This window comes from Oryctolagus cuniculus, chromosome 10, assembly GCF_964237555.1.
Source record: "Oryctolagus cuniculus chromosome 10, mOryCun1.1, whole genome shotgun sequence".
NCBI lineage: Eukaryota > Metazoa > Chordata > Mammalia > Lagomorpha > Leporidae > Oryctolagus > Oryctolagus cuniculus.
This window is the reverse complement of record NC_091441.1, coordinates 105390331-105405103: the sequence shown is the minus strand read 5'-3', so window position 1 is coordinate 105405103 and position 14773 is coordinate 105390331. Positions and strand designations below refer to the sequence as shown.

Genomic DNA, 14773 nt, shown 5'->3' with positions numbered 1-14773 from the left:
TTAGCTGCTCACTGCTGGGACGCTGGCGACTCCTTTCCACCGGGATCCCTGCGAGGCTGAACAGCCTTGCATCTGCCTCCCATCACCAGTTGCTCAAAACGTGTCCACGTCAACCCTCTCATGCCACCCCCAGCTTGCCCTGCTTGTGTGTTGAGCAAGCCCCCCACCCCAGGCGCCCCAAGGTCTATGTAGCTGACCTAGCCCCTGGGTGGCTCACTGAGGCCCCCAGACACCTCCAGTCTCAGCCATGCCTCAGTGCAGCCTCGGCCTCCACGGCAGCCTCACTTCACCGTGCACTCCAGCAGCACGGGACAAGCCCACCAGATCCGATGCAGCCACCTTCCTCCCGCCCTGGGAGCACCCAGGAACTTCTGGACCCTTTCCAGGCCTCTGGGAACTCAGGGTAGCTTGTTGTTGCTCACTGGCCCTTTTAAAGATTTACTTATTGATTTGAGAGGCAGAGTGAGAATGAGAGAGGGAGAGATCACATCCATCTACTGATTCACTCCCCAAATGGCCATGATGGTCAGGACTGGGCCAGACCAGAGCCAGGAGCCCATAATTCCATCTGGGTCTCCCATGTGGGTGGCAGGGGCACAAAGACTTGGGCCACCTTCTGCTGCTTTCCCAGATGCATCAGCATGGAGCAGGCAGCTGGATGGAGAGAGGAGCAGCCAGGACTAGAACCAGTGCTCAGATATGGGAAGCTGCACTGTAGGCAGGGGTACCACTGCACCATAACCTTGGCTACAATAAGCCAACTGTTTTTACCCAGAAGGCCACCTAAGGGGCTGTCATCCAAATGCAGAGTGAGACACACACCCTCTATGCTTTGAGCTGTCAATTTTTTTTTTCATCAAGATTCCATCCCATGGGGCTGGCCCTGTTGCACAGTGGGTTAACACCCTGGTCTGCATCCCAAGTAGGCACCAGTTTGAGACCAGCTGCTCCACTTCTGATCCAGCTCTTTGCTATGGCCTGGGAAATCAGTGGAAGATGGCCCAGGTCCTTGGGCCCCTGCACCCGCTTGGGAGACCCGGAGGAAGCTCCTGGCTCCGGACCAGCACAGCTCTGGCCATTGTGGCCAATTGGGGAGTGAGCCATCAGATGGAAGACCTCTCTCTCTGTAGCTCTGACTTTCAAATAAATAAATAAATCTTTTTTAAAGAAAAAAAAAAAAAGATTCCATCCCAGATAATGAGCCCAGGACCCCTTCTTGCGGTCTCTCCCTCCTCCCCTCCATCCTCCCTCCTCTGATAGGGTCAGGGATGAGGGATGAGAAGGATCCGCTTGATGCTTTCAGCGCACGGCTGTCATTACATCCACGCAGCAGAGACCCACCGAGTACTTTTGTTGTGCGTGGTTCTAGACGCTAACATGGTGGGCATCAAGGCAGAACCCCCCGCCCGCCCCCTGAGCTGACCTTCCCATGGTGGAGAGTGAGAACAATTGCAGACCAGCAGCAGAAGGAGGCGGGGCTGGGTCATGGGGTGCCCTACTGGTTGGGGTGGGTGGAATGAGGCCTCCCTGAGGGGCTGCCCTGGGGAGCAGGAGCAGGTCACTGCCCCCTCCTAGTAATCAGGGGATTTTAAGCCACAGCTGTCAGAACTGGGCCCCAGAGACTCTAAGAGGCAGGTCAACAACACGGCAGCCCTGTGGGTCACAGAAGCAGCCCAGGCAGTTCTGAGGCATGCTGGGGGCACAGGGCTTGGGTCTCCATGTGGCCTGGGGCTCCCTTAAGCAGGGGTTAGCTGCCTGCTGCTTGCCCAGCCTCTGGGGACTTGCCCATGCGGCCCTGTTTCTGGGGCCCTCCACTGCAGCCCTGACCAAGGCCCCAGACTCCATCCGGACATGGGGACCAAGAGGTCCCCTCACCCTCTCCACCACCACCCCCCCTTCCAGCTCAGTGTCCCCGGTGCCAAGTGACAGGGAACAGGCAGCTCTTGAGAAGACTAATATTTACTCTTCAAATGGGAGCTGGCACAAGCTGTTTCCTGCTACTGGCGTCTGGCTCTGCCCGAGGGATGGACACAACAGGAGGCACTCAGGAGATAGGCAAATGTCTGCTCAAGGCCCGCATTCGGACTGGGACCGGGTCTGTGGTCTTTGGGCTGGGACAGCACGCTCCGAGGGTCCATCCCACCACCTCTTCCACTCCTGCACACCTCCATAGAGGCCAGCTTGCCGCCTGCCCAGGCCCTGTTGGACAGCGCCGTGAGAAAGTTCATTCTGCCGCTGGCCCTGTGTTTCCTGCCCATGGCCCTTGCTCAGATCCCTGGGGCCCTGGAAAATGTGCCTTGAGCAAGCCCCCAGGGCAGGGGGGTCCTGGTCCCCCTCCCACCCGGCAGGCTGGAGCTGAGGGCTCTGTAGCCACAACAGGCTATTTCTGGGATGGAGGGAAGGATTTGCCTTGGGGGCATCTCTGTCCCCTGCAGCTGTGTTCCTTGTACTCCTGAGAGCCCTTTAGCTGAGCAGCGCTTGTGGGAACGAGACTTGGCCAGGGAACTACGGAACAGACGGCCTGAATCTGGGGAGAGGAGTCCCCATGGCCAGCAGCTATCCTCTTGTTCAGTCTCATGGCTTTCGAGAGCACCCTCCCCACAACACCTGAGCAACACAGCCCTGCCTGGCCTTGGCTTACTTCTGCCCTCCCTGCCTGGGGCAGCCCTGGGGCCCCCAGCATTCAGCAGAAAGTGGGACTCCGGAGTCCCCAAAGGACAGCCTTCTCTGCTCTCCCTGAGGAATCTGTGACTGGGCACACCCAAGCAAGATCTCCCAGGGGAATGCAGACATACCCCATGCTCCCAGGGCTCAGACCTGGCTACTGACTCCAGCAACCCTATTTCCCCGCCTCAATTCCTTATTTCTTAAACCGAACTCTCATATGCCCAGCCCCTTGGAGGCAAACGTTCAAATGAACGGAACACTTAATTTACATATATTCTTACAAAATATCTTATAGTTCTGTGTGCATATATATATATATATATTTTTTTTTTGACAGGCAGAGTGGACAGTGAGAGAGAGAGAGACAGAGAGAAAGGTCTTCCTTTTCTGTTGGTTCACCCCTCAATGGCCACTGCGGTCAGCACACCGCGCTGATCCGAAGCCAGGAGCCAGGTGCTTCACCTGGTCTCCCATGGGGTACAGGGCCCAAGCACTTGGGCCATTCTCCACTGCACTCCTGGGCCACAGCAGAGAGCTGGACTGGAAGAGGGGCAACCAGGACAGAATCCGGTGCCCCGACTGGGACTAGAACCCGGTGTGCTGGTGCCGCAGGTGGAGGATTAGCCTATTGAGCTGCAGCGCTGGCCGTGCATATATTTTTTAATCATATAAAAGTTATTTTCGCAGTGGGTATTTGACTTAGCCAATTAAGATCTCGCTTGGGATGCCTGTGTCCTACATCAGAGTGCCTGGGTTGGAATCCCAGCTCTGCTCCTAACGCCAGCTTCCTGCTGATGTGCACCCTGGGAGGCAGCAGGTGATGGGTCAAGTACTTGGGTCCCTGCTACTCACATGGAGACTCGGATTGGGTTCCCCACTCCTGGCTTCAGCTTAATGCAACCCTGGCTGATGCAGGGATTTGGGAAGTGAACCTAATGGACAGTGGACGGATCTGTGCTTTTCAAATAAATTAAATAAAAATTTAAGAATCAGAAGTATCAAATAGAGGAATAATATCTTTAAAGATTATTTATTAGGAAGGCAGAGTTACAGAAAGGTAGAGGCAGAGAGAGTCTTCCATCTGTTGGTTCATTCCTCAAATGGCCACAATGGCCAATCCAAAGCCAGAGGCCAGAAGCTTCCTTTAGGTCTCCCCCATGGGTGGCAGGGGCCTAAGCACTTGGGCCATCTTCCACTGTTTTCCCAGGTGCATTAGCAGGGAGCTGGATCCAAGTGGAGCAGCTGGGACTTGAAAACCGGCAGCAGCTTTACCCTCTACACCATAGGGCCGGCCTCAATATATATATTTTTTAAGTTATTTTTTATTTGGCTCCAAATTTAGAAGATCATCCACGCAGCAAGATTCCATCTAAACCCAGGTGTCTGCCTGCTTCGTGGGGCTCATCTGTACACAACACAAACAACGCTTCAATGAACACTTACCTTTACACATGTCCCCTTAAGGATCCGTGTTAAGAATGTTCCTGGGACACACAGCCAGGCGCGAAACCCCCGTCACGAGGCGTATGCACACTTCATTTGGGTGGGCCGCTGTGCCGGCCTTGTAGGGCTGCCATCACCATGTTCCATGGTCTGGCTGGCTTTAACGACAGCCATAGCTTTCTCATGCTTCTGGAATCCACAGGTCTGCCATCAAGGGGTCGGGTGGTTGTCTTTTCTTCGTCTCTTCCATGGTCTTTTCCCTGTGCCTGCGTTTAATGTCTTCTTTAAAAAATAAAATTTTATTTATTTATTTTAAAGGCAGAGAGAGAGAGAAGGAATTTTCCATCTTCTGATACACTACCCAAATGTCTACAATAGACAGGGCTAGGCCAGACCAAAGCCAGGAGTTGGAAACTCTGTCCATTTCTCCCAGGCAGGCAGCAGGAGCCCGAGCACTTGAGCAGGAAGCTGTATTGGAAGCAGAGGCTTGACTTGATCCTGGCACTTCAGTGTAGGATGTGGGCTTCCTATGCAGTGGCTTCACCTGCTCTACCACAACGTCTGGCCCTTCATCTTTTCTTATTAGGGACATCAGTCCCAGTGGATTTGGGCCCACCAATATGACCTCATTTTCCCTAAAGGCCCTATCTCCAACTACAGTCCCACTGGGGCCTGGAGTTGGGACCTATGTATTTAGGGGGCACAACTCAGGCTTGAAGGGCAGCTCGTCTCTGCAGATCTCTGTGTCATCCTGGTCGCCACCAGCAGGGGCCGAGGTCCCCCATCTCCATCCTCCCTCCAGTAGTGGGTGCCACAGAGCGATGTGCCCAACTCCTCCGTCGTGTCTGATGGTTTTACATCTCTCCAAATGCGTACTTGCTTTTCGGGTCTGATCTTTTGTAAATGGGCTGCCATTTGTACCCTGTGGTTTCTGCCTTCCTTGCTGACGTACCCCACTTACTTCTCTATTAATCCCTCCTTGGTTTCAGGCATTGGAAGTCTCATCTCCTAGTCTTAAAGCATCCCTCATGGAATCCTAATTCCCATGTGATCCGTCAATCACCGTACCTTACAGGTTAAGATATACGTTTGGAGGGCAAGCATTATGGCGCAGTAGGTTAAGCCACCGCTTGCGACACCAGCATCCCATACTGAGTGTCAGTTCGAGTCCTGTCTCCTCCGCTTCCCATCCAGCTTTCCGCTAATGCACCAGGCAGAAATGATCCACGTACTTGGGTTCCTGCCACCCACATGGGAGACCCAGAGGTAGTTCCTGGCTCCTGGCTTTAGCCTGGCCTAGCCTTGGCTGTTGCCCCTATTTGGGGAATGGACCAGTGGATGGAAGGTCTCTCTCTCCATCTGTCTCTCATGCTGCCTTTCCGATAAATCAGTAAATCAACAAATAAGAAGCACTTCTTGTGTGTGAAGTACTTTTCTACCCCAGATCACACAGATGTTCTTCAGGCTCTTCGAGGAGCTGAAAATTTTGCTGATGCCCTTTGACCTGACCTGTCTTAGGGTTGAGTCAGGTACCCTCATGTGGGCCCCCTCCTCTCCAAACCTCTCTTCCACTGGCACTGCCCAAGAGTGCTTAGCAGCATTTCTGTTGCCTGGCCCCCTTCAAGGGATAGGACCCAAAGAAAGACAGGTAACGCAGCAGTCTGACCCTCTCACCCAACCCTCTTGGCACAGAAAGGGCATCCTCACGGGCCATCTCCTTTTCTTCTCTGTGAACCCCACCAAGTGGTAGGGTGATGGGGCTCTGGGCTACACTGTCATTGGCTCCCCAACCTGAGCATCAAGGGCACTGGACCAGATGGGATCTGAAGGCACTGTCTACTGCCAAATCCCAGAGCCTGTTTATTTCACCTCTGCCTTCCCCCTAAATATCCTGACTCAGGACAGATGGTACAGAGACACTTGCTGCGTGTGTTCCCCAGTGTATTTAGAGGGTGGTCACGAGAGTACGCTGCCTTTGCTTCCTCGCTGGGAATTTTATCAGCTGCTACAGAAGGGCCTCTGCAAAAGGGTACCGTCCCCCACGCTGGGAAACGGACGATGTGGCTGGCAAGTGCGCCTCCTGGTGGTCATTCTGTGACCAGGCTGGTCCTGGGAGATGAAAAGCTTCAGGGCCCTCACAGCACAAGACAACAGCTGAGAACCCAGAGCGGGGAAAGTGCCTGCTTAGGGGCAGACAGCAAGACAGGGGCAGAGAATACAAGGAGGCTGGGCTCCCAGGGCAGTGCGGTGGCTGCCGCTTTGGTTGGGGATTAGTGCTAAGACTACATGAACCCATGCTTCTGCACGTCACTGAACAAGAAGACCTGAGCTGTTCTTCTCTCAACAGCTCCCTCCCACTGTGGCAGGCCCACATCACCCTGTCTAGGACGAAGGTCCCACAGCTTGGAATTCCTCACATTAAGTACAATCACACGCGTTAACAAACACTTTAGATTTATTCTCCTCTCACTTCTGAAGCCACCTCGTTTAATTGATATATACACAGTATATAAACAGTATACAGCTCTACAACGTTCTGTACGCACCTTAACACAAGTTTAGGTCTCACTATCATGTGAAGTTTGTTCAGGGGCCCCATCATTTGCTCAGTTACACGAAGACGGTCAGAAACTTGTACAACATGGGTGGCAAGCATCCACATGAGTGTGTGTAGTCCTGTGGCCTGCCCCTGGCTACGTCGGTGACTTCGATTTTTTATGCTCTTAGCGGGAAAAGTCTGTTAAGCAAAACAGAATCCTGGGAGTTAAGTTGTATGAATGGCTCATAACACTGCTGAAGCAGCTCCAGAATCCTGTAAGGGTTAAAGCAGCTCACGTGTACGAAGCACTGGTCAGAAGAACAGAACGGGTTTAATTTTAGCCTAAACACAGGAGCTGGTGGGCCGCAGCTCTGTCCTTGGTACACAGGGGCAGGTGTTGCCACGTCCTGCCATTCCCAGATTTTACAGACGAGCCCTTTGCCACAGGCTCCCTGCCGGTAAGGTCTCCCCAGCAACAGCCACGCGACGTCACCGCTCCCATGGGGGAGAACCAGAGATCTCCCGGGTTGGGTAGAGCACAGACTGCAACATTTGGTCAAACCAGCGGCACAGGGAAACCTCAACAGTACCATGGGTGCTGGGCCTGGGCAGCGGGAGGCTGCTACCTTTCTGGAGCGGAAGAACAAGGCTATGCACAGTGCAGTGCCATACGACGCCTTTTCGTAAAGGCCAGTCACGGCCGTCCTACGTGTCTGACACATGCAGAACCTGTGCGCACCAGGTGAACTCACAGCCTTCCTCTCCCTGCACACAAACACTGCACTCACCCGGTGTTTCCCTCTGTCACCTCCCCTGCCTCGTCTCTCACAGGCGCATCCATTCTCTCTTCCTCCACTGTTAACACAGTGCCTGTGTGTGGGGCTCTATGGAGGAGCACGTGGAATGTGGGCCATGCCTGAGCTGGGCACATGGGACTGCTGCCAACACTCCCCTCCCCGCCCGTACTCACTTGCACTGCATCGGGCCAGCAAGCAGCAGGTCTCCGAGGACCACTGTCTTGCACGTTACGATGAGTGACAGACTCCAAGGGGCAGCTGCTGCCTTCTTGCAGATAGTCAGCCCCTGGCTCTGCTCCCCTCGGGTCCCCTGCTTCCCATGCCCCATCTGCTGGCTGGTGTCTCTGACTCTAAGCGGTGCTGACCACCACACTGCTACTATTTCTGGACATCTGGTTCCCAGGTGTGGGTGAGAGGGCTGGGCCTCGACGCCACCTGCTCCCACCTGGAAGCCCCTCTACCCACTCTATTCATTCTATTACAGGTGGGTTTCCCATCCCTCCAGCCAACTAAAAATGATTACATGTTTTAATTCCAGCATTTCTCCCAACACCCTTTGCTCCAGCCCTTAAAGAGCTGTAAAACGTTGGGCCTTGGTGCATGACACGCATCAACAGAGTCATAACAGGACACAAGCCCAAGCAGCAAAACACAGCCTCAGGTCTCACCTTCCTCCTCCAGTCCATAGGCAGCGGACCTACCTATGGACTGGGTGGGAATGCCACCCAGATGTGTCCCAGCTGTTTCCACCCAGGAAAGGGAACGCAGTACACATACAACCCTCGTCATGTCAGGCTAACCTAGAGAAAGGAAAACCAGAATCTACTTGTTGCCTTCACCTCCCGGGGAAGTGGGAACTCTTTGGGTTTTGGCGACTGGGTTGGGAAGCCCCACCTCAGAGCACTGAGCCACACTCTGGTGGCACCGCAGATGGAACTTAACACACACACACACACATACTCAAAACCCTGCAGCATCTGACAACCAGAGGCACCTGGAAGGTTTTGTTTGCAACATGATTTCATCCATTCCCAGATCCAGCCCTGCAAGGCTGGTTGGGCAGGCAAGCATTTACTCACTGGGAAGACAGAGATTCTTGAAGAGCAAGGAGTCCGTGGTAGGGTGAGAATAACTTATGGGGTCTGGGACTGGCTTTCGGACGCCACGGATTGCACAGAGGGACTACAAACCTCAAAGCCTGCACCAAGTCAACCTAAAGTCTGGGATTTCCCTTGAACAAAATCACCAGGGCTTCTATTCCTATCATTAGTCTCTTCCTCTGGTGAATGGGGGTTTCTTTTAGCTGGATTTCAGTTCAGCAATGGTTTTGTGGTCATTGCTTGTACTGTTTTCCTTGTGCATCTTTTCTCTTTAGTTTGCACAAGTAAATCTCAAATTTCAGCTACATGTTAATAGACCAAGGGGCTGCATAACATTCGCACTGGTGCCTCAGCAGGCAGAAGCACTCCCCAGAAAGAGCCACCTTCCAGGGCTGCTGCTTTACTGCTTGCTGAATGCGGATCAAGACTCAGAGCCCCAAAGCATCTGGGGTACAGGGCCACACAGTGACACCGACACCACACAGGCTTAGACAAGAAATCGAGACACTTTAAGCTCTTCTAAGTTCCAAAGCTTTTTGTATGTGTGTGTGCTTCTAATTTAAAAAGATTTTTTTTTCCTCCCTTCCTTGGCTTCCCATTTTACTTTACCACCTCCTCAAAACTGTCTCCCAGAACGACTGAAAACTCACCTGCTCAGTGTGCAGAGGAGTACACAGCTGAGAAGCCAACGCTGCAAATATAATTTTCCTATCCAGATATTTTATGTTAGGTTAAAAATAGAAAATTCTATTATAAGAAAATAGTTACTATGGCAACACTCCCCCAACACAGTTCCCAGTCATATAAACTTGTTTTTCTTCACATGATACCAAGGTAGTTCAATAACAATACAGTACCAATAATAACCAAATACAACTGAATTCCTTAAAACTATATTCTCAGTCTTCCTGCAATTCCAATGTTCTTTTCACTTAAAAAAAAAAAACTACCAAAACAGGGTTTTCAAAAACATATCAAGAGCACACATAATTCAACCCAAAGTATTCCACACAACTGTGGATGAACTATTTAGATTCCAGATTTCTACCAAAGACGACCCAAAAGAACCAAGTCCCAAAGCAGCCTCCTGGGTACCTGGAGACCCAGGATGATGTTTCTGGAGACCAAAGTGATCTTATTCAGAACCGTATTTTGGGCGACTATGATTAACGCATTTTTTGGCAATGAAAGAAGCTAACTCTTCAGAGCATATGTTAGTTCTAACTCAGGAAGCTGAAATCCATTTAACTCTCATTCCAAAACAAAACAAAAGAGGCCTATTGATATAATTAAGAGCCCTGGGACAGGTATAAAGGGGTAATTAATGTGGGAGGTCTTCTGGGAACAGGTACACAGGGCCAAGTATTAATCAGCATTAAAAGAACAGGCTTCTTAAGTGTCACTGGACCCACATCATTCATCTACTCCAATTTGTGGCCAGTTGTAAGGAATCCTTGAAATTCTCATTTCTGCTCATGCTTATAACCCTATGATCCAGTAGTATTGGTTACTCAAGCAACTGTAAAAGTTTTCAGACCTATCCTGCAAATAAATACAAAACACTTCTATACCCACACAGTCCCACTGCCATCAAAGTTTACATATAAATTAAACTTGAATTTCTTGACCATTTGCTCAGCTTTTGTCTATCTTTACCCTAAATGAAGTTCAACATATATCCAAAAATATATTTAAATATTCCAAAGGTATATTGAACTCAACTTATCAAAAATGTAAACAAAATTTATCTGGCTTATGTATAGAAACCATATTTTTAAGTTTCTAATTCACCCTGTACTAACTCTCTACAAACAACTCACCAAATCACATTTAGATTCTAAACTGGCTCCTCAGAGACAACTGCCAATTACTAAAGCTAGTGTTATCCAATCTAGTGGTTTATTGTATCACTCAATTTAAAAGACCTAAATATTTCCATTCTGACCTTCCTGAGCGAGCCCCCGGCTTGGCTGTCCCAAGGAAATGTGCTCAACTAGAAATTCTGCAGTCACACTCGGCATGAAGCCAAGCCTGGGAATCAGGAGAGCTCACAACTTCGGCCATGTCCGTTAAAAATCCCCCACTCTTGGTTTTTCAGTCGGCTTGGTTGAAAGAAGCTTCAAGGATGGAAACTTAAGAAGCAGGACAGGAAACACAGATTGACTCCCAGAAGAACATCCAAGGGTCTGGCCTCATACTCCACAGTCCGACTGCTTCTCCTGAAGCTGCCTGCTCAGTATCTGATAGGAAGAGAGGAAAGCCACTCCTATATGGAAAAGGATTTGCCAGAGGTTCCTCAGCCCGTGCAGGTACACGTTGCCTAGGCAAATGAAGAGCAGCATCAGCACCACCTTCATAGTCCTGGCTGGACTGTAGAACAGGTACAGGTAACACTGCAACGAGACCGCAAGAGGAAGTCCAGTCAGAGACAATACCACAGCACAGGACTAGAAGCAATGACCTCCTGGTGCAGCTGGCCACCACCCAGCTGCTTCCTGAACTAGACTCATTAGCGGGAAGAAGGGACCCACTGGTCAGGCTGCTGCTAAATGCTGGGTGACCATGGAGACTTGGAAGCAAGGCGGCAAGTAAAACAGATGATGTCACAGGGGGAATGAGTGCACTGCCCATTTGAAAGTCTACAACAGAATTTTCCTGCCAGGAGCCATGACAGGCAGTCAGGTGAGAGATAGCCACTGTTCCCTCGGGCACCCTCCTTCTCATGTCCTCAGAAGCACCTCTGAGGTGAAAGGCCTCACAACAGGGAGAGGATGTGATATTCTGCGAGGGTTATCATATAGAAAAGGCGCCAACTGTGCTCTGCAAAAGGTCCAAACAGTTTTTGGCTCAATGTTATTGTTTTCTAAAAAGCCCATTCTTAGCATATGCAGCAACAAAACAAAAGCTCAAGTGGAAGAGAGACAGTGCCCCATGGAAGAGCTATCCAGGTGGGCAAGCAACTGAAGGAATGGAGGCGGGACTCGATCATTCCTGCAGCCGCGAAATGCACGCCCCAGGAAACTGCCACTGGCTCTGCCCAAGGTTTTCCAGATTCGTTTTCTAAAGGAGGAGTGCATTTTCAATCTTTGATTCAATCTTTGATCACATATCGGGTTTGCACACTCCTGTAATTCTTGAAAAGACAACATTTTTAAGATGTAGGAGGGATCTTCACAAAGTTCATGAACACCCATATTAGGGAAAAACGACACACGGATTTCAAGTTTTGGTACCAAAATAAACTTGTATTTTAATTCCATTTTCCACAGACTTTTTTGGAGTCCCTCATATGGGCAAGAATGGGGAAGTGCTCTGGGTAAGAAATTTTAATTAAAACCAAAAATCAACAGCTTTGAGTATGCAGAGAAAGTGGGAAGATCCTAGCCCGTGTACAAGAAAAGGAAGGAAAACTGGGGCCGGTGCTGTGGCACGTCAGGTTAAAGCCCTGGCCTACAGTGCCTGTGTCCCATATGGATGCCTGTTCGAGTTCTGGCTGCTCCATTTCCAATCCAGCTCCCCACTAACGCACCTAGAAAAGCAGAGGAGGATGGCCCAAGCCCTTGGGCCCCTGCACGTGGGAGACCTGAAGAAGCTCCTGGCTCCCGGCTTTGGATCGGCTCAGCTTCGGCCACTGTGGTCATTTGGGTAGTGAACCAGTAGATGGAAGACCTCTCTGTCTATCTCTATCTCTCTCTGTAACTAAATAAATAAACTCTCTGTAAATAAAATAAATCTTTAAAAAAAAAAAAAAGGAAGGAAAACAAGTCAGGTGTGTATGAGAATGAACTATGCCCATGGGGGATCCAAAGCTCCTTTCAATACTACCCAATAAAAATAAAGAAAACATCACAAAGTCCTCTAATTCATGTTCTCATTTCTGCTTTACCTCCCAGAGGTGGAGGTGTGGAAGGTATCATTATTGAGTTGGACGGTATTATTATCATTATTCCTATAAAAATAGCACTTTTTCACCTAGTTCTGCATTTAAACAGCCACACATACATAGCTGTTAATTCTGCAGAGACATTCCAGAACTTGGACTGTCCCAACAACAAGCAGAAGCTGACATCCTGCCTCATGCTAGCCAGCCCCAAGCCAACCCCCACTGCGATCCCATCCCTCCCTCCTGCAGAGTCAAATTCAAACCCTGGCTTCTGTCTGCCGCAGTCAATGGCCCTGTGGCCTTGGCCAAATGACTTTCCCCTCCTGAGCCCGAAGTTCTTCCTCTGTAAAATGAGAACAGGTGGAATCTAACTAAGGTCCCTCCCCCACAGGCCTGATCTTGGCTGATCTGAACCAAGACCTTGGTGGAACAAAAATGGGACCCAGAGACTTGCTGATGGTTCCAACAGAAGAACAAAAGCGGGTCATGAGCTTAACCATTCCCCATAATATCAGTGTTTCACCCACCTGGCAAATGCAGGCTACAAAAGGAATGAGAAAAGCCAGGATGTTTCCAATTTCCTCATGGGCAACCTAAAAAAATATGGAAAACACAAGGGAAGGACTAGTTAGATGAAAGGAGACACCATGACATTGGTCTGGCATGGGTGATGGTACAAAATCCCTACCTGGGTGGAACCCAAGTCCCTGTTCATGCACAAGACCACAGTTGGTATGCAACTGTTTGCAGCAGCCTGGACACATCAGGCACCCTCCTGTCCCCATGGATCTGTACCAAATTCTCAACATGAGGGGAGTCCCGAGCTCCCCTACTTCTCGAAATCCTACTCATCTGTCAACACCATCTGTTCTCTAATTCCTCCAACTCCCAGACACTGCCACTCTGCCCAGTGCTGCCACCATATCCTGCTTTGTGCCACAAAAGCCCCTGGAGTAGGGACTATGTCTTAACCATCTTGTTGGCCAACCACAAATTCTAGTTGCACAAACAGTTGGCAAATATCTGGTTATGAGTAATCATAACCAATAGGAGGGGAAGCCACAGCTCACATTGGTTAAGGATGAGATGTGGTAACGGGGGTTGCCACTCCTGTAACACAAACCCTCTGCCATTCTCCAGACAGGTCCATCTACATCAGTCCCCTGAGGTTCAATATCAGCTGAGCTTCAGCCTTCAGCCATCAGATGCCCGAGTGCGAACAAGGCACACGGAGAATGGCTCTATCTCCTACAGGCATATCTGTTCAACATTCAAACACTCTTTTTAAAAAGCATTGTCAAAAAAAAGTTGCTTTGAGATGAGCAAGCCAGCAAAGAAACTTGTGAGAGATACAGTTCTTTGACAAAAACACAGAGAATGTAGTATTTGCCTCCTATAAATCAGATTATGGGATAACCTTCCCCTCAGGGAAAAGAGCCTGGACCTTAAAGCCTAAGAACCAAGCATTTTCCTTGGGTGAATAACCCAGCTTTGGGTCCCGGGGGACTCCAGGGTCTTGGGGTAGTCTGATGACCTTGTAGTAACTTGTCCATTTCTTACCAATATTCTTGCAGAGGGCTTGTGTTTTTAAAATAAAATTTTAAAACGTTTTAAATCTTAGTGCACAATAACCTTATAAATAAATTATATCCCCCAAAATTTCTTCTATCAGGTGTCCTTCCACGTAAACTATTACTATTTTTTTTAAAAAAAGGTTACCTGTAGAGAATGTTCTGCGAGGTGAACCCCACGAATGAGGTTCAGAGCAGCACACATGATGTTGAGGACAAGGGAGAGGATGCCCAGGGCGGTCACTGGCTCCATTCGGACATTGGGAGCTTCTCATGGGAAAGAAAACAAGGGTGAAAATAATGTCTACACGAAAGAAAGCTGAGCAGACACACGACCAGGGACTCTGTTAGTGACAGCAACATGATGTTAAACAGAATGACTACAGAACTAACTCTAAGTGCAGCAGATGTTAGCGGAAAGACAGGCAAGAAACGAAGGCCAGGATGGATCGAGGACTTGAGCATCTTCCAGAGAGGTCCCCTTCTCTGGCAAGCACAGGTTTCCCAAGTGCTCAATAATCCTGTCTGCTGAAAGCAGCTCCCAAGCAGGGGTGATCCACCCCTTAGTGGGCATCTGGCAATGTCTGTAGAGACGATTTTGATCGTCACAACCAGAGGCAGGTGCCATCAGCATCTAGTAGGCAAAGACAAGGAGGTGTTTCTAAGTTCCCCTGCAACAGAGAATCACCTGATGCAAAAATGTCAGTAGGGTTTGGGTTGGGAAATCTTGGAAAGCACCTTCCTGTGCTACCAGAGAGGACCACAGCTTTATC

At 49.9% G+C, this 14773-nt stretch overlaps 1 protein-coding gene across 12 annotated transcripts in view; it reads right to left on the bottom strand.

Moving 5' to 3' along the window:
• Window positions 1-4219: 4219 nt before the first annotated feature.
• The window catches only part of SEC22C (SEC22 homolog C, vesicle trafficking protein), a 36456-nt gene continuing 25902 nt past the window's right edge, over window positions 4220-14773 (bottom strand). For 5 of the 12 annotated variants that reach the window (XM_070050977.1, XM_070050976.1, XM_070050975.1 and 2 more), the window contains exons 5-7: window positions 14149-14267; window positions 12957-13022; window positions 6548-6847 (exon numbers count right to left, since the gene is read on the bottom strand). In XM_070050977.1, the coding sequence (XP_069907078.1) occupies window positions 6566-6847; window positions 12957-13022; window positions 14149-14267 (467 nt within the window). In that variant the 3' untranslated portion in view covers window positions 6548-6565. Of the gene's footprint in view, window positions 4393-6547; window positions 10940-11953; window positions 12076-12126; window positions 12246-12956; window positions 13023-14148; window positions 14268-14773 lie in introns of those variants that run through there. The other 7 variants (XM_051851828.2, XM_008260252.4, XM_008260251.4 and 4 more) reach the window with 4 other exon arrangements.